General features: G+C 33.8%; 1 protein-coding gene and 1 long non-coding RNA gene across 2 annotated transcripts in view; one reads left to right on the top strand and one right to left on the bottom strand.

Annotated features, from left to right (window-relative positions):
• LOC123663813 (phosphatidylinositol-binding clathrin assembly protein LAP) overlaps positions 1 to 10,304 on the top strand; it is a 70,473-nt gene extending 60,169 nt beyond the window's left edge. The window contains exons 8-14 of the mRNA XM_045598452.1: positions 156 to 324; positions 2,498 to 2,702; positions 4,620 to 4,769; positions 6,726 to 6,837; positions 8,525 to 8,624; positions 9,035 to 9,106; positions 9,649 to 10,304. Coding sequence (XP_045454408.1) covers positions 156 to 324; positions 2,498 to 2,702; positions 4,620 to 4,769; positions 6,726 to 6,837; positions 8,525 to 8,624; positions 9,035 to 9,106; positions 9,649 to 9,759 — 919 coding nt within the window. The 3' untranslated portion in view covers positions 9,760 to 10,304. The remainder of the gene's footprint in view (positions 1 to 155; positions 325 to 2,497; positions 2,703 to 4,619; positions 4,770 to 6,725; positions 6,838 to 8,524; positions 8,625 to 9,034; positions 9,107 to 9,648) is intronic.
• On the bottom strand, positions 1,849 to 6,807 carry LOC123663814. The gene is made up of 2 exons (XR_006744706.1): positions 6,704 to 6,807; positions 1,849 to 2,036 (listed from the first exon to the last, which is right to left on the bottom strand). It is a non-coding gene; the product is annotated as an uncharacterized LOC123663814 (long non-coding RNA).
• Positions 10,305 to 25,040: the final 14,736 nt, after the last annotated feature.

Raw genomic sequence — 25,040 nt, 5'->3', positions numbered from 1 at the left:
TCCAGCTCAAAATATGGAGGAGTCCGACTGAGGTAGTAAGCGACTCGAGCTTACAGAAGATCACAGCTAAATAATGCTGTTTTCGAGCGGTGCTGCGTTGCCGTGGTGAGTGAGGTGACCAGAGCCGCGCCAGTAACGCGCCCCGTCCCTTGCAGCGCGCAGAAGAACGTGGCGAGCGTGATGGGCGCGCTGTCGTCCACGTCGTCGTCGTTCGGGCACGCGGCCGCCAGCGCGCGCCTGGAGCTGGCCGCGCCGCTGCTGGCCGACGACGCGCTGCGGCGCCAGGCGCTGGCCGACGAGGAGGCGGCCATGGCGCAGTACAAGGTGCGTGCGCCGAGACTACGAGAACGAGAACTAGTACTGCTCTATCCTAATATTATATAGAGGTAACGTTTACAACTTCGTTTATACGTAGGGGATGATCTTCGCACGTACTGATCCGATCATGAAAACTCTTCCACTAACAGAAAGCTACACTATTCACGAGTGACGTAGGCTATATTTTATTGTAATTTAACAAAAAATTCATTAAATAAGAAAAATATTAATATATAATATCAAAATGGTAAATAAACTAGCGCCATCTATCGCCACTTTTTCTAAGTGGCACAACTTATTAGTCTTTCGACGTTATTAATTTTGTCTTATTTTAGTCTATCGACGACGACGCGTTGGAGCAACATATTATTTATTTAAGTGCTATAAAATTTGTTCTTTAAAGTATGTTACTTGGTTAATATAATAATAATAATTAACGCCCAACGAAGTGGGCACGGGTCAGCTAGTAATTAAGATATACGTGTATTAGATGAAAAATTAATTTAAAACTAGGAAAAACAAACAAGGCTACAAAGCATAGAATTAATTGTACTATCTACAACGGTATTGCCACAAGATTATTATTATTTTTTTTAATTTTAATCTTTATGTCCAAAATGTCCGAAGAGGCTAAAATTTTACAGTTAAATGCAGTTGTTGTGATTCATATTTTGCCTCAATACCAAAAATATTATAGGTATAAAATACAAAATTCCACAGGTTCAATTATTCCAAGGCACAGAGTTGACCGGCGAAGAGGACATATCTCAGTTATCGGAACACTTTGTAAGATTCAGTCAAATATCGGGTATTGCTTTGTTCTGAGGTCTCGTTTATTGTTCTGGGGATTGAGCTTACATGTGTATCGTCCATCGATTTGTTTGGGATTTTGGTGTTTTTAAATGTATTTAATTTGTTTTGATTTTGTCACTTTTGGTCATGTGCAGGATGATGGGGTGAGATGGATTTATGAGTCTTCTAAGTAACGTTTGTTCTTTGAATTTATGGATAAGTTAATATTTTATAATCTTTTTCATGCGTCTAATTAAGACACATATTGTGACATGTATCGTGTCATCTTCTATAAAATTAATTTCGAAATAACTAGTATTATTATAATTTGTGCGTGTTAAATATACTTTGCTAAATATACTTTACTTTCCAGTGATTATTGTTGGTAAAATTAAGAATAGTTGGCATGCATAGTTGAAAAAAATTGTCATGTTTACATCGGAATAAATCACGAAATTCCCAGAAAATAATCTAGATTTTAATAATAAAATATAATAAACAACTCGTAAATCTTTCTCAACCGACTGCGCTGTTGTTTGTATATAAGCTCAAACAACAATTACAGTACACTCGTCTCTTAGATTTAAGAGATATTTAATTCATCGGGACATGGTGCTCATTTATATTATGTACATAGGCTATATTACTGATTTGAGGGTATGTCATATTATTTTTATATAAGAGGGGGATAAAAGATTGGGATGATGCGGAAATTTGTTGTGGGCAAAATAAAAAAATCAATCATGATTTGATAATTGCTTTGCGTTTTACATAGTATATGACATTATAAAATGTTATTAGATTTTTGTGCAGTATTTTCTGAAGATTAATTCACTATACAGGCCAGTTACGAGGTTTTTTTCGACGAAAAGTATACTGATACGTCGATGACGTTATTTTAACTGGTCAGGAAATCGGCTTCTTTTCTCGAATAACACAAAAATTATATCATAATATTTTTGCGCTGTCTAAAACGTGCTTACAACTTTTGTTACGTATATGCAACACACTGCATATTGGAATACTAAGAACAGTCGGATTTTTTTTATTATTGTAATGGAGGAACCATATTGCGCTACTCATTATATGACTTATTTGCCGCAGACAGAAATGTGTAGTATCTGCTACAAAAAAATTTAAAAGATCTCAAATAAGCATTTTTAGCATACTAGTACTCGAGGCTCCGCCATTACAATAACAAAGTAATTTTAAACATCATCGGGCCGTTAGGGTTAGGGCCGGTAACGCGTTTGCGATGCTTCTGGTGTTGCAGGCGTCTATAAACTACGGTAACCGCTTACCATCAGGTGGGCCGTATGCTTGGTTGCCGATTTAGTCCTATTAAAAATAATTCTGTCTATTTTAAATAAAAATAATCTTATCACAGAACAAAGTGCAGTCACCGACCAACTCAGCAGCCAACAACCCATTCCTAGCCGCCCCGGCGCCTCAGAATCAAAACCAAAACCAGAACCAGAACCAGTCTATCGTGGACCTGTTTGGCCCCGCCCCCGAGACCACGCCCACTGCGGCCGGCAAGGCCTCTGAAGATCTCCTGTCCCTCGGAAACCCCTTCGCGGATATGTTTGGAGGTAAGGTCTGGAGGATGCCCGAGTTATATTGTTTGTAGGACTTAGGTAAATGATGTATACTGCCGTGCTTAGGTCAAAGGCAAGAAAGTATAAGTTTTGGATTGAGCTAAATTAATTGTATTATGAAAGTAGCTTGATCAATAAAAAAGTTTTTTTTTTCGACATGTCACGTCGTCTGGTTTTCTGGTAAGCAACTTAATGCTTGTGTTATAGGTAATCAGCTGACTGAAATAGCTACCCATTGCAATTTAAATTTAAAATCAACGTAATGGCATCAAAATTTCACAAAAGCAGTAAAAGCCAAAAGAAGCCCTACTGCCTTTTACCCAAGCACAGTATAGTCTAATTGTCTGTTCGCGTTAAGAAAATAGTGCCTAATCGCTATCACTTAGCCTCTCCGAACAACTCGCTTTCTACTATTTGAACAACTAGTCAATTTGAACACGTCATTCTAGTTTATTACGATTTATTTGATCAAGAAGCGTGGTTAAGCTAAGTGACAGCCATGAATTACTATTTTCTTAACGCGAGTAGACTGTAGTTGATGAATATTTTGAGAAATGTTTGTTAATAGTTGTCAGAAGAAAACTTTACTTGACCGTCTATCTTACATTGTTTGTGAAATAGTAATTTTTTGTAAATATATTTCAAAAATGGTGATTGGTACTTCTGTATATACCTATACATAATGAAATAATATGTCGATAAAACAGTAATTATTTAAATAATTAACAATTTCTAATAAAATTATGATTGGTATATTCAGTAGCATTAAGTGAAATTAATACACATTTTACTAGCAAAATTTTAGAAGGTTCTAAACTGACAATTGAGTGGGGTAATTTTGGTATATTAAATGTAGCACCAACACTGTATAATACGAGCACATAATTTAGATTTTAGTAAGCACTGAACTTTTAATACTAGACACAAACGAGGACACCAATGAAAGAAAAGAGACAAAGGTTTTCTATCTCTCTCTCTGAAGTATTTTCAAACGTCAGATTTTTGAAGTCATAAAGGCTAGTTTGATAAAAGGCTTTTTTATATGTAAGGATTTAATATTAGACATCAAATTATAATCATTAAATTGTGATGATATTACAAGCGTAAAATAAAATATACATAAAAGTGGATAATTTTTGTTCAGTTTCTCTACTTTTCTTTCTATCCACTATCTGACGCAGACTCTTTTTTCTTTACTAGTCGTTATTACTTAAATACCGGAATAGGTAATTTTTTAATACATCAAGCTACTCTACCACAACATTAACTGTACCAACACAGTTGAATGGCCATTCGTCAGGTTGCGTGCTCTATTACCCGGTAGTAGAGCACACTATTACAAGTCGAGTGCACATATCGGATAGAATAGTCGACCACATTAACGGTTACGTATCAATGTAGCCGGATAGGTACTGACCAGGTAGCGCTCTCTACCATATCAGAATTGAGTATCGACACGATCACTAGTCAGGCAGCGCCCTCTACAATCGGGCAGTACGGTCTCGCTTCAGTCTGTAATATCCTACTACTAGATATAGGCCTCTTTTTCTATGTAGGAGAAGGATCAGAGCTTAATCCACTACATATAGATAGACACCACAGATATATTCCCTATTAGGAGTAACGATCGCTATCAGGTGTACATGATAACAACCGGGACCGACGGCTTAACGTGCTCTTTGATGCACGATGGGGAGACTACAAGGACTGCACAAACACCCAGACCACGTCAAACACCTGTATGGCCAATACAAACGTTCGTCACGTGCGGGGATCGAATCCGCAACCGCCAGCCCCGCATGCGCCAACGCGGCGTCGTCGAGTACGGTGTAGCGTATAGTGAGGCGTTTAGGGCGCTAACGACAAGAGCCCAGTCGTTCCGTACAATAAACGCAGCGACCGGCCCGCCAGCGCCCGCGCCCGCGCCGGCCGGCCGCGAGCCGCCCGCGTGGCCGAGCAACGGCTTCGCGGCCTTCCCGGGCAACGAGCGCGGCGCCGCGCCCGGCGCCTTCGTGTCCGAGGCCAGCTTCTCCGACGTGTTCAGTGGCGCCGACGCCGCAGGTGAGGCGCCGCACACACCCTTGCAACTCTTGACGACGTCTCTCGACAAGTTAAAAAAAAAATTAAAAAAAAAAAAAACGAAAAATCGTTCTTCAGTAGATTTAAAATCATTTTATGCCGCACACACCCTTGCAACTCTTGACGACGTCTCTCGACAAGTTAAAAAAAAAATTAAAAAAAAAAAAAAAACGAAATATCGTTCTTCAGTAGATTTAAAATCATTTTATGCCGCACACACCCTTGCAACTCTTGACGACGTCTCTCGACAAGTTAAAAAAAAAAAAAAAAAAAAAAAACGGTCCGTCAGTAGATTTAAAATCATTTTATGTTTGATTTGTTTCGTCTTTAATGTTTTGTAATAATGAAATTTTGATATCGGCCTATCGTAAGATGGTAATACGATTAATGTTTTATATAGCACACGGTAACCCTCCGTAGCATCTTAATATTTACTAAAAAGTAGTTTCTTCTCTATGGTGATGGAATTATTGTACGAATTGTATTTATATTATCTTAAGCGTCCCCTAGTATGTATACTGATCTGGAATATTCTTGTGCAAGCCGCAAACCCGTTCATGGGTATGGGGGATCCCACACAGCCGATGACCGCGTCCCCGGCCCGACCCCCTCCCCCCAACCCCCAGCCGAAATCCGCCTTCGATGACCTCGAGGACGTCATGAGGATGTCCCTCGGGGGGTCGCCGGCTAAACAGAGTCAACCGCAACCGATAACCCAGCAACCTCAGCCGATGGGGGCGCCGTTCGGTGACGTCATGTCTCAACCGATGATGTTCGGCTCGCCCGCTCGGCAGCCGATGATGTCAATGGCAGCGATGGGTTCGATACGTGTTTAGAAGGAATGTTTTGAGTGCCGGTTATATGTTTTGTAGTGGAGACTCGATTTTATTGGTAAAAATTGCTATCATTAAGAAAGCTAGGGTATTGACTTATTTTACAAAAATACTTGGTTTTAGCACCGAATATGTTGAATACATCTCGACAGAATCTACTCATTCAAGTCATTTAATAATAATTTGTAAAAATGTTTAAAAAAAATATGTTTCAAAAAGGCATTTTAAGCCTATTTGAATATAGAAACTCTTATTTGTTTTGATTCAAATTACTAAAAAAAAAAAAAAAATATTAATTTGACTGGTTTGTGATGAACTCAAGCCAAGCCAAAGTGAGTGAACACTTCACTGCCGGATAGGCCCGCCTTCGTTACCATATAGAAAAAATTCGCAACTTGAATGCGTCGCGCTACTTCGCTTCGAGTTGACTAATGTTCAAATTTCTTTAAAATTTTAAATTAGTTATTAGGATTATATTTCTCGTTGTCAGCAATTCAGATAATTGCGGGTCCCAATACACGATTTATAACATAAAACCGGTACAGGCTTGTCTAATAAGCGTGTTAGCTTATTTTTTTTTTCCAGGGCACGCGCTTGAATATTTTTATACGTAGCCTACCCGCCGCACTGCGTTTTTTATCACCGCCATTAACATTATATAACTCTGTAAATATTTGTAAATTATTAAGCCATTTTGATCATTATGTTTGTTAATAATAGCATTATTGTTTTTTTTTTTTAATGTATTTCAGATTTTGTTTATAGGAAACTTTTTAAGCTATAGTTAATATTTTTTTAAGCTATAGTTTATATTGTTACTTGTACCAGTTAAGCATGATCGTTTATATTCCAAAACCATAAATATTTGTTAAATGTAATATTGTACATTGAGACTATATTTAAATTTCCTCTCATTTTAGTGCTTCAAGTCCTTAATTGTTGGTAAATAAGATATCGTAAAGCAAGTTATTCCTCTCATAATCTTTTATTTTAATATTTTGTTAGTACTTTAGCTTTACAATCCTCACATTTCATTAGATCTAAAGTTTGAAAAGTGATGTCTTTTAAAGATGTTATGGTTACCTGGTTGTTGTAAATTCTCCAGGGCAACAGCAACCACAGCAGCCACCCGGCAAAGTTCTCACCGGTGACCTTGACTCCTCACTCGCCCAGCTTGCGAACAACCTGACTATCAACAAAACGGCAACCGCTCAGAAGTGAGTACTTTTTGAGGGTAGCCTTAAAACTTTTTAGTAGTACTAGCTGGGTTTTGGAATCGAGGTATAATCGTCAAATCATCTTGTTTATGGTGCTTTGTGCGTCTTATACAAATACAGTAAACGCTTATGTCATAAGGTATAATCGATTACATACATAGAATACATGAACACGATTCAGCCTCTAAGGTCCTACTGCTGGGCATAGGCCTGTCTCCATGTAGAAGAAAAGTCAGAGCTTAATTCACTACGCTACTCCACTGCGGGTTGGTGGATAATTTACTACTGTGAGTAACGATAGTTATATAGTCTATGATAACAACCTGAACTGACTGCTTAGCGTGCTATCCGAGGCACGGCGGGGTGACCCCACATACTGCATGTTAAAAATATATTACACAAATATACATAAGGCATGTTAAATATATCAATTTATTATTTTTCTAAATTTAAAATAATACACATGCATGCACACACAGCATCAATTTTTCATGTTTTTTATTCTCTATTCATACTACAGTAAGAATACCAATATTCAGATGTGTTTTTATAACCCGCACACTGCGTTGAGTATCAAGATGAGTTGAACTGTCTACACTCGCTAGGTAGATTTTACTACCCCGGTGTTCTTATATGGGTTGTTGAAAACACAAATATAATTTGCTATTGTAACGAAGTACTTTATAGAGCTAAATTTTCAACCGATTTAAAAATAAGGTGAAGGTTTTTAAAGCAATGTTTATTATACTATAGTGTTTTTATATAACTTTTTTTTGGTAGCATTTTAAATTTTGCGTGATTTAAAACTTTATTAAGAGTTATTCCAAATAAGGCCCATTTTTTACCTGTAATATGTGTATGCAAAAAGTATTTTGTAATATTTTAAATTAGAGAAATAGAATTCGTTGCCTATTTTGTTGTTTTTGGTACTTTTTACATGCATTCTACAGGCAGAGTTAAGTTTTATACCGATTTGAGACGTTTAACTTAGTTTAAATTTAGTGCTGTTTGAAATCCTAGCCAATTAAAAAAAAATCCAATAAATGTCTCATTGAAGGTACCAAGTTACTGCAAAAGTTTGAATTTAGTAGCTAGAGTTTTATCGAGTTTCTATAATCGTTGTCGAGTGATGTCATTTTGAAGTCATTTTAAAAATTTAAAACTCATTGAGAAAAAAGACAAGATTTTTTTTATTTATTATTTTTAATTATTTTTTTTATATATAAGTTGTCTGAATCGAAAATAAAAGTTTTATTCCAACAGGATCATTGAAAGCATCGACATGCATTATTTTTTTGTGTATTACATTAGCTCAATTTTTGTAGATTTTTTTAGTGGTATTTTAGTATAGCATCATTATCATTCAAATAAGTTTGAATACCGACAATGTAGACACGGCTAAACTACTATTTCATAAAAGAACGTAGCTGAAACGAGACAGGATACTCCCATGTAGATGCTTTCACGTGTGTTTTTTACTAGCTAAATTTATTCTAAGGTTTTCGGACCGATTTCTCCAACAAATCTCGAAATACGCAAACTTTTAAACCAACTGCTCAAAGTTTGGCAAATTATCCGATACTCCAGAAAAAGTTTTACGGACGAGGTTATTCTAAAATCGTTTGAGAGAAATCTGCCTTAAATGTTAGAATTTAAACCCAATGCACGCATGCTTGTCTCGTGCTAGACCGATGCAGTGGAGTTCCCCTAAGAACGCGTCGAAACCGGGAGCCGCTTGGAGCCCTCAACCAATACAAGCCACTACCGGAGCCGGATACCGACCCATGGTAAGATTAGTTGAACTAGACCAACGTATGTTATGTACATATAATTAATCGTTTCCTTTTATTGTTATAAAAACTGCTAAACGATTAACATATCTGCCAGAAGATAACAAAGAATAATATTACAACAATATTAACTGATGTTTAAATTATATAAGCAAATTGCTTGAAACTAAATTGTTTTTGCCATCGTCTAAGTTATTAAGACTGTCAACGTGTAACTTCTCTCGGCATTCGTTTCGAATAAGAAAGCTTATTCTGTTTCTTTATAAATATTCTATTTTTCGTTATTCCGTTCTATCCCTATTCGCTTTATTTTTCGTTGCATTGCAATTTCTTTTATTATGTTTTTTTTTTCTTATTTCGCAATGTTCCCGTAGCATGCCAGCATCCTTTTATTTTGCGTTTTCCAGGGTCCCGGCATGACTCTGCCACCAATGCCCCATACATTACCCCATACGTACCACCCCCCACATTTTGTTCTGGTAAGTTGCTAATTTTTTTTGTTTTTTTTTTTTTTTTTTTGTTTTTGCTTTTGATTGTATTCGGATAAATGTTAGTACTAAAATGTTTTGATATTTGTTTGTTGAAGTGTACATAACAATAATTTTTTACAAATCTTTTTATGTACTTAACATTTTTTATACAGGATGCATCTACACGTCAGGTAAAGTACGGTTTTTGAATGAATGCGTTGATTGCACGTGTGTGAAATCAGCATGGCTACGATCATGTTACATTCATTTGATTCATTGAATGATACTCGTACTTTGCATTTAATGAAGAAAATTTTCACTTGAATGTATTTTTTCTCGATCTTTTCTTTTTATAAAATTAATATAGAAAGTGTGAAGATGTTTGTTAATAAATTTTATTTTAATTTGTATTAAATTCATGTACCGAAAAATTACGTGTAAATAAATATCTTTGATAGCGTCAATTTTTAAATTTATAAATATAAGATACGTTATCATCTCCCAAAGATGATTCTTAGACGTCTTTTAACTTACATTTTTGTATATTCCAGCAACAACCGCCCATGGTAATGGGAATGAACTCGACCCCCATGATGCCGATGGGTGCCATTCCACCCATGAGACCCTCCATACCCCCGCAACCCGCCAACCACTTTAGTTAAACACTAACCAGCAGTATATTGGAATTTGAGTTCTACTGCCATCGAGATTGTGTTGATGATTAAAGAAATGCTTTTTATTTGATTTAATATCAATATTGGCACAAATGTATGTTTGTATTGCCATTTAAAAATTTGGCTTTCTACGCTCAAACATATAATATTTTTTTTAACAATCGATCCGATCTCGACCGGCTGTTCATATAAGTTTTTTTTTTTAAGAAAACTAGTAACGCTCAGTTGAAATACGTTTACTTAATATAGTCACGGATAATAAATGTCACAGATACATATTTGTGACGTAGCTTCAATGTACATACAAGCTTAGTTCCGGTTTACTCGAACGGTTTTCGTATAGTCGACTTGTGAACCAGGTAGGTAACATATGTTTTATTATTGTCACCTAGATTATGTTCGTTTTTCATAATTTTGAGGTGTTCATATCATAACTGGAAATTTTAAAATTACTGTGTCATTCAAAAGAAACAATAGTAATGTAAAAAATTGAAATTATGAAATCAATAAAGTTTCGCTTTAATTTTAAGTTACCCCTAATGCTTTTAATAAATCTAATATCCTTAATTTTAATAGGAAATTTTACAATTATAGTCAAAACATCTCATTTCTATTATTAAATATATTTTAAAAAAAGATTAAAATCTTATGAAATGGTGCGTAGCGAATATGAATTTTATTTATCAAGAAAAAAATTACATCACATTCCATATGCTTACAAAATAATTTTCAATCCTTTTTTTTTATATAGTTTTGATTTATATCTTTTGATATAGTATTTGTGATTTAATATTGATCTGTTATGCCAAATTGTTTGGAAGCTAGAACGCAGCTTGCTAATAAAATTTTTATTATTTATATTATCTGATGTATAACGATATACTTAGTTCTTTTTCATCATAAAACTACTTTAATCTGTCAGATATTCCTATTCGCAACCTTTTGTACGAACAGTTCAAGTTTATTTATTGGAGTGAAACAGGGCCTAAGGGCCTTTTTCACCTTCGCCTAATACCATCTATGCCAGACTTCCATAAACATATATGCGAGATTAACTTTATCAGCGACTTAGAAATTGGCCCTAAAATTACTAATTCGATATAAAACATTGTAAGTCTAACGGAGTACTAAAACACAAATAACTTTTCATCGATTGTTTTTCATATTGTGCCAAATGAGTACAAACTATTTAAGCAGGTTATTAGATGGGCTTTGGTTATAGTGGAATTGTTCCATTAATAGGTGTATGTGCAAAAAGTTGTGTCTTTTACCATTAAAATATTCATAAAAGGTAGGATTATTTGTTTCTTGGCATATTCTGGCATAACAGATATCAAATGAAAAACGAATACGATGTTTTTTTTAAATCACCATATATAGAAATCAATGTATTGACAAAACTTATGATCCAAATCGCACTTAGGATGTCGAAACATCAAATTTAAATAATTATAATGTTATATCCTTTATATCTCACTTAAATCGTGTAAAAATAAATTACTAAGGTTGCCACAAATATAAACGCCGAAGTATCAAAAATGGCAATCTCTAAAATTTTGATTTTAAAGTAAATATCTGTGGCATCCTTAAAACGTAAATTAAACGTATGTATAGTTACTGTATTAGATTGTTATAAAATTAGATATTACGGGTGTACATTTTACAGTGTATCGATCATGTGGAATAGGTGCTTATTGTGTTGCCAGGTGTTTATCTGCTAATGTTTATTTAATCACCCTATGTGATAAGATTTTTTTTATTGTAAAACTATTAGAACATTAACACCCTAAAACATGAATTAGTTGATCCCAGTCATTAATTAATTAATTTTAAAAATTACAAAAATAATCATAATAAATTAGCCCAGTAATTTTCTATTGGTTTTCAAAAGTTAATTATGATATTGGTGCGATATTTATTGTTACCATAAGACTGTCATATATTTCGAAGTATTAAACACTTATGATTTCTTGTCCTTTGCGTGCTTTCAAATCAAATGCTGCCATTTAAATTTTATTTACCCATTAAATAGTTATTAAAAAAAAAAAATAAGAAATGTGATTTTTAAATGGCAATTCGATGTTACTGCTTAATGAAATTGTTGTCTAGATATATTTACTAATCATGTAATACGTGTAGCTGTTTATTGAGATAATCATTAAATTAGATATAGAAATATAATAACGTTCAAAACTCAATACACAGTAGTTCGTGTAAATAATGATGATATATGTAACCCCCTTTTTACATAGTAGATTTTTATTTTGCTGCCTTTACTAGACATTTCAGAAAATTATATTAAGAAAAATAAGTATTTTTAATCTTCAGCTAAAATGTCTAATAAATGTAACAAAGTACTCGTTCCCTATAGCTTACTTATGAATAATTATTATAGTAATTGGTTTATAATTAAATAACAAAATTAATGATATATAATATCATTTTGCAATTGAATGCATGAACAGATTTTTTTTGGTAGTATTGTGCAATATTTTATTAAAAATTGTGTATCTGCTGTTATGAAAATGTTCAGGTTCGAATAGACTTGCCGTATGAATCGTTTTATAATTGCAGCTCAGCCATAATTAATTAATTTGTACTGTGATTTATAGTGGAGTCGACTGATATGTTTTAGATGGGATTCGCTGTATAGATTTATAGGGAGTTTCGATTTTATATTGTTTTAAGAACGATTTATTTGATTTATAATTATTATTATTATTTCATTTTACTCATAAAAAATTGCTAAGTTGTACATTTTATTCAATATTTCGTATGTTACGATTTTTTTTTATATGTAAATACCCTACTGCTGTTAATCGCTAGCTGTCGTGCCTTTAGATATCCAATTTAGTTTATTTATAAAATAAATAAAATGTTTTAAGCCTTCATTTACGTTTTTTATTTATGTTCGTTTCAATCTCGGGTCCAGTTAAGCCTTCACGTGGAGTTCTCCCCTTATTTTTTTACCTATATCGATGTCTGTATATTAGCGTTTCTACTCAAATTATATTTACCTGTAATTCCAATGACAATACTATTTAAACCTACTATGTAATATGCATGAAAATTTAATATAATCTAAAGACAATTAAAGATTTAACAAAATTTAAATAATAATTGTAATAAGATGGACTAAATCCTCGAGTGTCAGTTTACAGATGAAGGAACACATTTTTAACTAAATTAAAATCTTTTATATCCTTAACTAGAAGCACTATAATTTCTTTAAAATATCGAATGGTCATACTTAGTACCTAGTAAATTTACACTCGGGACAACAAAACATTGCTGGATTTATATGTATACCAACAGTAGATCTTATAAGTATTATAAAAATATCAGCTGACTAGCGTAGCCAGGGTTAGCGTTCACGATTTATTTAGCTACTTCATATCTCGGCTAAGGTACTTGGATATCAAAATTATCTTCGGAAATATAAAATTATACCCAATAAGTATTCAATGTATTATCCTGTATTTTAAGTCAAAGTATACCTCGTATAGAAAAATATATATTTTTGTTAAAAATGGATTGTTTTCTTCTAGTATTGTAGTTCATTGTAATATTTAAAAATCACAAAAAATAAAATAAGAAAAAAGTAGGTATATATTTTCCCATTAAATATTTAATCTGTTACGAGTGTTAGATTGTATATTTTTCTCTGAATTGTACACAAAAATAAAGTTCCAATTTATATATGTTTAAAAATTCGATTGAAATGCATCGTAGGTACTTGCGCGATTATCTGTTGTTTTATATAGAAAACGATCCATCTTAAGCTTAAATGTACGTGTGTTGTTGAATCGTAATAGCAGTGGTTAATTATGTATTATAATACACTAAATAATACAATAATTGGCTTTTTATTCTCCCAATCCGGTTTATTTGTTTTCTTGTTTTAATTTAGAGCCTATAGGTACATGTCTGTGAAAAAAATTAAAATGTAATTATTTTATATCTTTTATATAATGCACACAAATAAAAGACTTAGAGACTTAAATAAAACCATCTATATAGTCTGTATAGGATCAGAACCAATTTTTGATACCTTAGCCTCACCTGTGTGATACCTTTTATACCTGTAGCGCTGCTATCGGTTGTAACTTTGTAAGCAATCAAATTTGGTAGCTATTTCCGGACAGAACAACGTCTACCGGGTCCGCTAGTGTTAATATAAAAAACAAAGTTAAATACTTACCTAACCTATATTTTCTCATTGTCAGAAGAATTAAACTATTTTTCTGCTTTTGGCGCCATTCTCTCTAACAAGTTTGTACAGTTTATTGAAAGTTCTTCGAATGCGATTCTTGCTTGAAGTAGATGTCTATAATTGTAAGAAATATTACACTTGCGTGCAACTAAATCGACTCAAGCCGTAAATTGGTATATAAGTTTGATTTTTCGGAAAATGGCATCCGATTTTTGTAAAAGTTTTTTTATTCGAAAGACATATATTTTTTTTTTCATAAATATAGCAATTTTTAAATAAACAATGACAAAACTTTTAAATAAATACGGTCAAACATGAGCGTTACAGAAATTACTCGTTGCGGTACCCATGAGTTGCGAGACTAAATCATGTATAAAAGCTCACGTGACCCATATTTCTTATTTCGTGACCGTTTAAAGACATCCCATGCACGTCTTAACCGACCCTGACGATATAATCACGGCGCTTAACGCCATATACACCACCACACAAAGGACACACACACACCGCCCCCGCCGGCGAGGGCGAGGTCCTCGCGTTCTGACGGCTCGCACGCGCCTAGGCGCGTAGCGGACCGTCCGTAAGCCATCTCAGCGCTCCGCATAGCGCCTCCTTCAACCCGACGACGCTCTAAGCCGAGGTGCTATCTCGCTGGAGACACCCTTAGGACGTGCGTTTTCCCCCGAGCCCTCCCAGAGGGCTCCCCTTCTTTCTTCGCGGTCGGTGTCTTTAGTACCCGGCCCCTCTCACCGGTGACGCTGTAAAGGCCGATACAGATAACAGCACTCTACAATTCGAAAAAAAAATTTCTTATCAGTCACTCGTCAGACGTTGACAGTACACGTCTCATTAAACTCCCAGTATTTTAATCGCGATCCAATGAACACTACCTTAGAAGCAGCGGCCCAAGTTGTAGCTTTGTTGCAAGTGGGCCATAATCAACCGCAAGTCGCTCGTGAACTTAACATGAGCCAATCAGCTGTTTCATGAGTATACAGGAGGTTTCAAGAGACTGGTGGCTTCGTTCTGTTAGGATGGCTCTCCGTTAGTCCTTTTTAAAAAAACACTTTAATTACTGCTGCTAATTTATTTAATTAATTATTGACAACAACTGTTCTAAAGCAAAGTCGGACTCGAACTGAACTTGAATACAATGGTCTTTTTAACCCTTAACCACCTACCTCCGGTCTCAGATACCGCAACGAATTTTAAAATTCAAATATTTTGATGTGTGCGTGTCGCGCGGCGGAGTGCGTCCACATACCTTTTCTACACATCGAACAGTACCGCGCTTGCGATCGGCGAGAGTTCATGTGCGCGCGTTTAGCCTAGGTAAGTAAAACATTTTTGCGAGCGGTCTGTAAGACCGCACGTAGGTGGTTGCGTGATTATTTAGTATTTGATCATTTTTGTTATTTTAGTCATAAAATGAATAAAAACGACGACAATATTGTAAAATGGCTAGAACAAGAGATGTCACAGGAAGAAAATTTGCCGGACGAGGACTGTAGCGATGTGGAACCCGATGTGACTGAGGAGGATGTGCAGGTACAAGATTGTGAATCTAATTCTGAAATTGAGGGTGGTGAAGATGCCTCAGAAAATAGCTCGATTCGACCAGGACCGACCGTCTCTTTAAGATCCCAGTCTCTCTCCAGATCCCCCTCCAGGCCACCGACCGAGCATGACTCTACTGACGACGGTTCAATATTCAGCTTTCGCGCTTACACTCTAGAAGCAGGCCCCGAAAAGAGAATTATTTTGGAGCCAATCGTTTCAAAACCACCAGGTATAAAACTAGCATTTCGTAGTATTCTCAATAATTCTACGACACCACTTGATATTTGGTCTCTATTCAAAGGGACATCAAAACCTCTATCCGTCGTATTCTGCAGATCAGAGAAGATTTACCGGTCATTTCTGATGAAGAAAAACTTCAAGTTCGCAAAACATGTTTCACTTGTGACCCAAAAAAGAAACGCAAGACAGCTTACTTATGTTTCATGTGTAAGGTACCAATTTGTTTAGAATGTTCTAAAAAAATGTGCTGTCACTGCCGCGAAAAATTGTGAATGTTTAGGCTTTGCAATTTTGTATAATTTATTGTTTAATTTTTGATTTTTTTATTTTATTTTATAGATAGTTCTATTAATTTTTAATAATAAATACAAAGAAGTTGATATTTTATGTTCCTAAAGCTAAAGATCTGATTTACTTAGAATAGTTATTTTTCTGCCTGAATTGTTATGTTTCTAAATGTTTTTTGATATTTCTATTAGATCCTTATGTAAGTTTAATTTTAAATGAGTCTTAAATAAAGCTATAATGTCCAAACATATATTTATTTCAAACAAATCTTCTGTAGCTACCTTAAAAATCAAATTAAACATACTAATCTATGGGAGAGTCTCTGAGACCGCACGTAGGTGGTTAAGGGACTGAAATAAGGGGTAGGTGGTAGAGGGTTAATATAAAATAATGAAATTGGAAGCGACGGGGTTTATCGCTGACTAAACAGTTTTGTGTAAAATTTCCAGGCTTAACATACTGCATATGTTGCATTTTATACATATTATATTTGTTTTTAACAACCTCCCCCCTTTAGACTGAGCTTTATTTTTTCTTAAATAAAGTGAAGGATTAAAAATAATAAAAAGTTTAAATTTGTTGAATAAAATCTTAAAAATTTGAAAAAATAAAACTCATTTAACAATAAAATTAATAATATTGACTTAATTAATAAAATTTAATTATATCAAATACATTTTTAAAATTATGACATTAGTTTCATAAAATTCATAACATTAATTATGTTAAAAGTTTAGACCACAAATAAAAAATATAAAATAAGAGAAAAACAAAATGATTAAATAATAGAAATACATTAAAACATTTTTTATAACGAAAAGGATATATTAATTAGAAATTGCTGAGATTTCTATTTGATTTATTTATATTTCTGAAAACAGTATTATGTTTAGTAATCTCTATATTTGGGAGACTCTTTGTAGATTTCTTATCATATTCCGAGTCGTCTGAAATTTCAGTAAGTTCTATAGATGTGTTAACATTATTATTTCTTTTATTTTTTCTTACATTATAGCACTGATTATAAATTTGAATACAACATGAGGTATTTGAAACACTATAACATTTTTTATAAATTTTATAAATTATATAAACACAAATTATTGATATTATTGTATAGGTCAGTCCTGAATAATAATTACCATATTTTACAATGTGGGACTGATTTTCGCTGTTTCGAATTTCATTTTTTAAGTCATCTAAATTGTGTGAAGCTAACTTTAAAGATTCTAGATCTATATTAGATAAACTAATTGGGTTTATAGAGTGAGAGCTTTCATTAAGAAAATTATATTTGCAACAATCATCTATAGTTAAATCAAAATTTAAAGTTATTTGACTCGGTACAATGGTGTTGTACTTATTTGAAGGATAAAATTGCAATGTCTGAAAATATGCTACACAATTATTTTTTAAAGATAAAATTCCTGTTCCTAGTAAAATATAATCCGTAATATTATTATTACATTTCATTGTTAGTTTATTAGGTTTAGATTGTACATAAATGTATCTATTACCATTCAATTTTTGCCAAACATTTATATCGCCATAAATAACCTTAGAATCACAAATTTCAGGAAGTGACAACGTTCCTTTTGTTAATAACTTAGTTTCACATGAAGGATTATTAATTGTTGACAAAATCGAAGACAAAGGACATATAATATAATCGTTATTAACCTGTTTACATTCACTTATACTATCTAACAAAACATAATTTAATCTGTCATCCGTTACAGCTACATATAACTTGGAAGGATGAATTAAAACATAAGTTGAATAATCCTTAATATCGCGTGGAGTAGGCAACGGTAAATTCTTATACAGGTTAAACTTTATAGGGTTTATTAACGGTACTTGTATGATAAATATTAGTTTGTTATTATAGTAATATACAATTAGTTTAGATAAGTCGATTATAGTATGAATGTTCTGCAACGTCAGTGAAACCGGGAACTCGGAAGTTCTTTTTAGCTGAAAGTTTTTTGATAACTCATTATATAATTTCGTAGGAGTTATAACGTATGGGTGTAAAATATTTGCCTTGGCGAATAAAATTGAATTTAAAATTGTATCTAAAATATTAGAAATAGACAATAATGATCCTTCAATAACATTAAACAAAGAGTTAAACTTTTCTAAATTAATTAAATTATTATTAGTCTTAGAATTAGCTAAAAATATATAATTAAGTTTTTCAATTTGATTATTAAGTTTAATTTCGTTATTATTCAATTTTTGTATAGACACATTAAAATTATTAATCGTAGAGCGAACAACGTGAATATTATCTTTCATTAAAGTATAAATATGATGTTCATTTTGTTGACATGTATTAGTTGCTTCATCATATTTTCTAGCATCGTCAGCATCTAGTGTGCCAAAGAAAAATTTTAAAATTTCGCTTCCAAATTCTAGGGCGCGTTTTTGACGTTTATTCGAAACCAGATGCGATAGAGATTCAATCTTAAGATTATTAGAACTAACTAGTATTTCTAAAGGGTTAATAATATCTTCACAATCTACGTTAAAAATAACTAGGTTTCGAGCTTTATCGCAAAAGTTACATATGCTTTGGATAGACTTTTCTATCTTATCCATATAAGGTTGAATAGGTACTATGTCTACATGCGTGATAACATTCCAATAGTCATTTTGAAAATAAGCGATAGCTGTCGGATCAAAATAGATTCCTGGACTATGTTGTATTACTTCTATAGTTTCGGAAATGCTCGGACACGCGAGGCATCTGGAACAGATATTATGCTGGTTTTATTTCATTAACGTGATATTTTACATGTTTTCTATTAATACACAGAGTTATATTATGTTTTCCATTCGTTTTTATTATTTTGTAAGGGCCTTTCCACACAGGGGATAAAGCTTTACGGAGCCTATGATGATGCTTTACGTAAACTAAGTCACCAGTCTTATAGGTTCTTTGTCGTGCTGTTGAATCGTAATATTTTTTCGAACATTCTTGACTTTTTTGCATATTTTCAATAGCTTTTTCGCGAGAGTATTTCATTCTATTCTGTAGAGCACGTATATATTCTTGATAAGTAGTGTTATTATTCGACTCGTAAACACTACTAGGAATTGACGGCTTATAACCGTATAAAAGCTCAAACGGCGTAAATTCGGTAGTACAATGCGGAGTTGTATTATATGACAGGATCGCTTTAGCAAGGTAACAATGCCAGTCGTCTTGGTTTTCGTTAACAAATGACCTTAAATATTCTTTAAGGGTAGCATGACTACGCTCTAGCGCGCCATTCGTTTGAGGGTGATAAGGTGTGGAAAATAAATTTTTAATTTTTAATATTTCAGTTAATTGTCTAAATAGTTCAGACGTAAATGTTGTACCTTGATCGGTTAATATAAATTTAGGAAAACCAAATAACGAAAAGAAATGAATGAGACTTCGTGCAACTTCATCAGTTGTGCATGTTATCATAGGGTAAGCACATGAAAATTTAGTTAAATCATCTTGAAGAGTTAAAATATATTTGAGTTTTTGAAGACCAACTTCGGGTAAAGTACCAACAATATCAAGGGCTAATCTTTCAAATGGTTTTGTACTCGTTGAGGTTATAACCATAGGTGCTTTATTAGAAGCTCGTAAGGGTTTATTAATTTGACACATCCTACAATTTTTAACGAATTGTTCAATATCTGAACGCAAATTTTTCCAATAATACGAGGCTTTAATTCTACTCATCATGCGTTTAACACCTGGGTGACCAGCTATAGTCGACCCGTGATTCTCCTAGAGAATATTAGGAATTTCAGCAGGAGTCGGATAAAGTATTTGATTTTTATAAATAATGATTTTAATGTTAGTGCCATGGAAAATATATGATAACATATTATAAATCTTAATGTAATTTAATTTAGTAAATGGTTCAGAAAAATCGGGCAAAGCTAATTCTTTGTCATAATCACTTTTAGAAATAATTTCGTCTCGTAATTTTACTAATAAATTGTAAATAGTTTTATAACTTGTTTCGTCAAAATGATGTACTTTAGTAAATAAAAAGTAAAGTGTCTTATTATTTTTACAATTCACCGTCTGTACAGTGTCAGGCTCGCGTTCACCTGCACGATATTCTTCGACATTATCAATCATCGATAATAACTGCTCACAATGAGGCATTGAGTAATCTAAATCTAGAGATGCTGGACAAGCAATAGACTTTTGCTTTGCTGTATGTAAACTTTGATTAAGTTCTTCAATTTTTGTATCACAATTTGAGATAGTTTTTGTAAATTGCTTTTTAAAGTATTCTTCATAAGTAGTTGAATTTAATTGAGAGCTTCGAGTAGTCACAGCATTTACTGGATAACGAGATAATGCGTCTGCATTGCTATTTACTCTGCCGGGTTTATAAATAATTTCATATTCATATTCCTCTAATTTTAATCGCCATCTTAATAAACGTCCGCCTGGATCTTTTGCGTTAAATAGCCATGTCAAAGGTCGATGATCAGTAACGATTTTAAATTTATAACCATAGAGATATGGTCGGAATGTGTTAACGGCGAAAAGAATAGCGAGAAGCTCCTTCTCAGTCGTTGAGTAGTTACCTTCTTGTTTATTTAAAGTTCAAGAGGCATATGCAATGGGCTTATCCTTGCCAATATCGCCTTGAGAAAGAACTGCGCCAACGGCATAATTTGAAGAATCCGTCGTAACTACAAATGGCTGAGTAAAATCAGGGTACTGTAACAAGGGAGCTGAGATGAGCTTTTGCTTAAGTGTATTGAAAGCATGCTCTTGTTCATGAGACCAATGAAAATTAACGTCTATTTTTAATAGAGATGTAAGAGGCTTTGTTATGTGGGAAAAGTTTTCGATGAAACGCCGATAATAACCCGTTAATCCAAGAAAAGACTTTATATCTTTGGGGGTTTTCGGTGTTGGGAATTGAGAAATAGCCTTCACCTTGTCGGGATTAGGCGAAACACCGTTATCTGTAATAACATGCCCTAGGTAAGCGACTTCTCGTCGCAGGAACTCGCATTTGTCGGGCTGTAATTTTAAATTTGCTTCTCTAAATTTGGTGAATATAGACTCAAGCTTCTGTATATGAGATTCAAGGTCATGGGAATATACAATACAATCGTCAAGGTAAATATAACAGTGAAGACCTTGTAATCCTGAGAGGACCAGATTCATCATCCTCTGAAAGGTAGAAGGGGCATTTTTTAGACCAAATGGCATTCTAGTAAATTCAAACTGACCTGAAATGCTATTAGTGGTAACACTGAATGCTGTCTTTTCAGTGTCTTTCGAGTCTAATAATAATTGGTGAAAACCTGAGGCTAAATCGAGCGTGCTAAAATATTTTGAGTGACCTAATTGGTCTAAGATGTCATTAATGAGAGGAAGAGGGTAAATTTCTGAAACAGTGACATCATTCAAACGCCGATAATCAATGACGATTCGCCACTTTTGTTTACCTGAGGCATCTAGCTTTTTTGGGACTACCCATACAGGTGCATTCCAAGGGGAAGTTGAAGGGCGAATAATATTTTGGTCAAGCATTTTCTTTATTTGTTTTTCAACTTCATCCTTATGTACTTCAGGGAAACGATACGATTTTACGTGAATAGGGGCTGCATCCCCAGTATTAATTGAATGCTTAATCACGTCGGTATAAGTTAAAAATTCACCATCAAGATAAAATATGTCGGTATATTTAGAAAGACAATTCATTAAAGCTTTTTTTTCTTGCGGATTTAAATGAGAACATCTTATCTGCTCAAGAACTTTATGAGATCGATTAATGTCTAAGCAATCTAATTTATCTATGAACTCTTGTTGAATGTTATTTAATTTCGATAGAGGGAGTTCAAGTGGAGTTAAATGAACTTGAAAATTGTCAATTTTGACTTCAGATTCGGTGGTGTTGAGAACAGAAACGTTAACTCTGTTGTTAGACTTTAACTTAACTATACAGTTTGCTAAAAACACACCTTCACTAATTTTATGATCTAATACTAATGCTTCTTTCATGGTGATCTCTGATAAATTTGAAACCGGACACTCAATGACTGTTTCTGACCGCGGGGGTATGACATATGATGGCTTACTACAACAAATAGGTAATTCATATCCTTCTAAATTAAGAGTGTTGGTAGAGTATTGAATATCTATTTTAAAATGTTCGATAAAATCACTACCAATAATACCGTCGTAATTTAAATTAATCGTATCGTTAATCGCGTGAAACATAAAGTCGAATATTATTTTTCTTTTCGACGAAACGCGATACTCAAAACTAAGTTTACTAGACCCGAGAGATTCGCAATAAGAATCGTTATCACTTAAACCTTTGAGTTTTATAATTTCAGAGCCAAGCACTGGTTTATCGTGTAAACTGGAATATTTAACAATTGAAATTGTAGAACCAGTGTCGATCAAAAAACATAAAGGCTTTTCGTTAAAATTTGTTTTTAAATAAACGTGAGGTAAGGAAACTTTATTATTAATATAATTAATAGAAAATTTTCTTTCACGTGAACAATCCCTATAAGAAAAACTCGATTTTTCGCGAGGTGAGGGACTATCTTTAAACTTCAAGTTTGGATTCGACTTTTTAATATAAGACTTAGGAGTCTGCTTATTCGCGCTAACCTGTGTTGAAAATAATTTAGGAACACAGTTTGAAGGAGACTTAATATCCTTATTTGCGCTAACCTGTGTTGAAAATAATTTAGGAACACAGTTTGAAGGATCTTAATATTTTTGTTTGCGCTAACCTGTGTTGAAGAGAATTTAGGAACACAGGATTTAGAAATGTTAGTATTTTTCGTGTCATTTAAATTATTGAAATGAGGTTTCGACAGACACGGAACCGAAACCCTATTTAGTTTAAACTATCATCGTTAACAACATGCACATTGGAGCGATAATTGCTCGACTCGTTATTTGTATACGGTGCAGATGCACTTGATAGTGTAGAGTTACGTGGATCGGTCCGAGAGCTATTATTATTTTTTGCTTTGAGTTTGCGACATTCGCCTATCAAATGACCGCGTTTTTTACAATATGCACAAAATTTATTTATATTAAAATTCGAATTTGATTTATCATGATTACTATTAAAATTATTTTGTGCTTTATTTGATGAGTTAACGTGATGAAGATTTGGAGATGAGTGTTTATTTTTATTTTTTACTCTTTTTACAAATTATACATTGTTTATTATCAGAACGAGTTGAAAGTTTAGATAAATTATATAATTTTTCTTCCTCGATTGCATGAGTAATTGCTTCTGAAAGAGTTTTAGGGTTCCTACACCGTACTATGTGAGAAAATTTTGAGTTTAAGGACGCTATCACATTTTTCTACAAATATCAGTGTTTTTCACGTACCATTTTAATTAATTAGGAGTCACCCTGAGAGGGTATCTTGGTTTCAAATGAAAGATAATATATTCATCTCCGAGTGAGACCATAAAAATTCTATAGCCCCATACAAACTTTTCACACAAATACAGTTTAACCATCACAGAAATCGCAAAAAATTAAAAAAAGACGGGTCTGAATTGGAACCATTATAGCCTAAATAAACTGCACTAAGAAAAATAACTACACTAAGAAATTGTTGCTTATTTAGTCCTCTATGCGTAGCGCTAGATATTTTATATAAAAATAAATAATAATTCCATTTATGAGAAAAATAAGAAACGCTCTCAAATTTCTTCATACATTTTTTACAAGTGAACCATCGTCGTTCGTTATTCCGCGCCGAAACGCGCTCATGGAAGCACGGCTGTATCGCTTCAGCGCAAGTAATAATTACGTAAAAAATGAGTTCCTTGTATGTACTGTGCTTGGACGAAATTGATACTTCACAATCGATTGTCTTTGCTATGCATCTGGTTTATATATAATAATCAATAATAATAAGTAATCTTCGCAATTTGTCTTCTTTTCAACCGACTTCAAAAAAAGGAGGAGGTTACTCAATTCGACCGTTTATATATATATATATATATATATATATATATATCGGTATGTTCGGAGATAACTTTTTCGTTTATGAACCGATTTTGATAATTCTTTTTTTGTTGGAAAGGAGATATCCCTAGTTTGGTACTATGATAAGGAAACTAGGATCTGATGATGGGATCCCAGAGAAATCGAGGGAAACTTTCAAAAATCGTATGGGTGACTAGTAAATTTAATCATGTTTTCATTAAGTACTTTAAAGCACTACTATTTAATAAAGGTCTGGAGTCGATCTGATGATGGAGAAGAAAGATAGTCGAGGGAACTCTTCAACAATTTATAGCAATTACCTGCTTTTTGATCTTAATTCGTTTCTATTGATGAGAACTTTGCACCTGTATTAGTTATAAGTGCCATTACAGTCTGATGATGGAGACAAAAGATAGTCGAGGGAACTCTTTAACGATTTATAGCAATTACCTGCTGTTTGAACTTAATTCGTTTCGATCGATGAGAACTTTGCACCTATATGAGTTACAAGTGCCATTACAGTCTGATGATGGAGACGAAAGATATTCGAGGAATTACCTGCTGTGTGGTCATGATGGAGCCCATAAACACTCGAGGGAATTTCTCAACAATTTACAGCAGTTACCTTTTGCTGTTTGACGACCGCTTTGATATAATGGTGCATGTGCCGCGTCGGCGGCGCCTAAACACTGACGGTCGCGGGTTCAATTCCCGCTTGGAGTGTATATTTATGTTTATACAAATATTTATTTTCAGTCTAGTTGTTAATCCTTGTGGTTCTCCCAACCTAGCCTCAGAGAACACGCTAGGCTGTCAGTCCCGGTTGTTATTACGTACACCTGATAGCGAACTTTACTCATAGTATGTCGACGCGTTAGCGCAGCGGTCACAGCACTGGCTGTTGCGCTGGCGTTAGTGGGTTCAATTTCCGCGCAGGACAGACATTTGTATTGGCCATATAAGATGTTTGTCATGATCT

Source organism: Melitaea cinxia, chromosome 21 (genome assembly GCF_905220565.1).
Source record: "Melitaea cinxia chromosome 21, ilMelCinx1.1, whole genome shotgun sequence".
Lineage (NCBI taxonomy): Eukaryota > Metazoa > Arthropoda > Insecta > Lepidoptera > Nymphalidae > Melitaea > Melitaea cinxia.
This window is presented reverse-complemented; position numbering and strand designations above follow the sequence as displayed.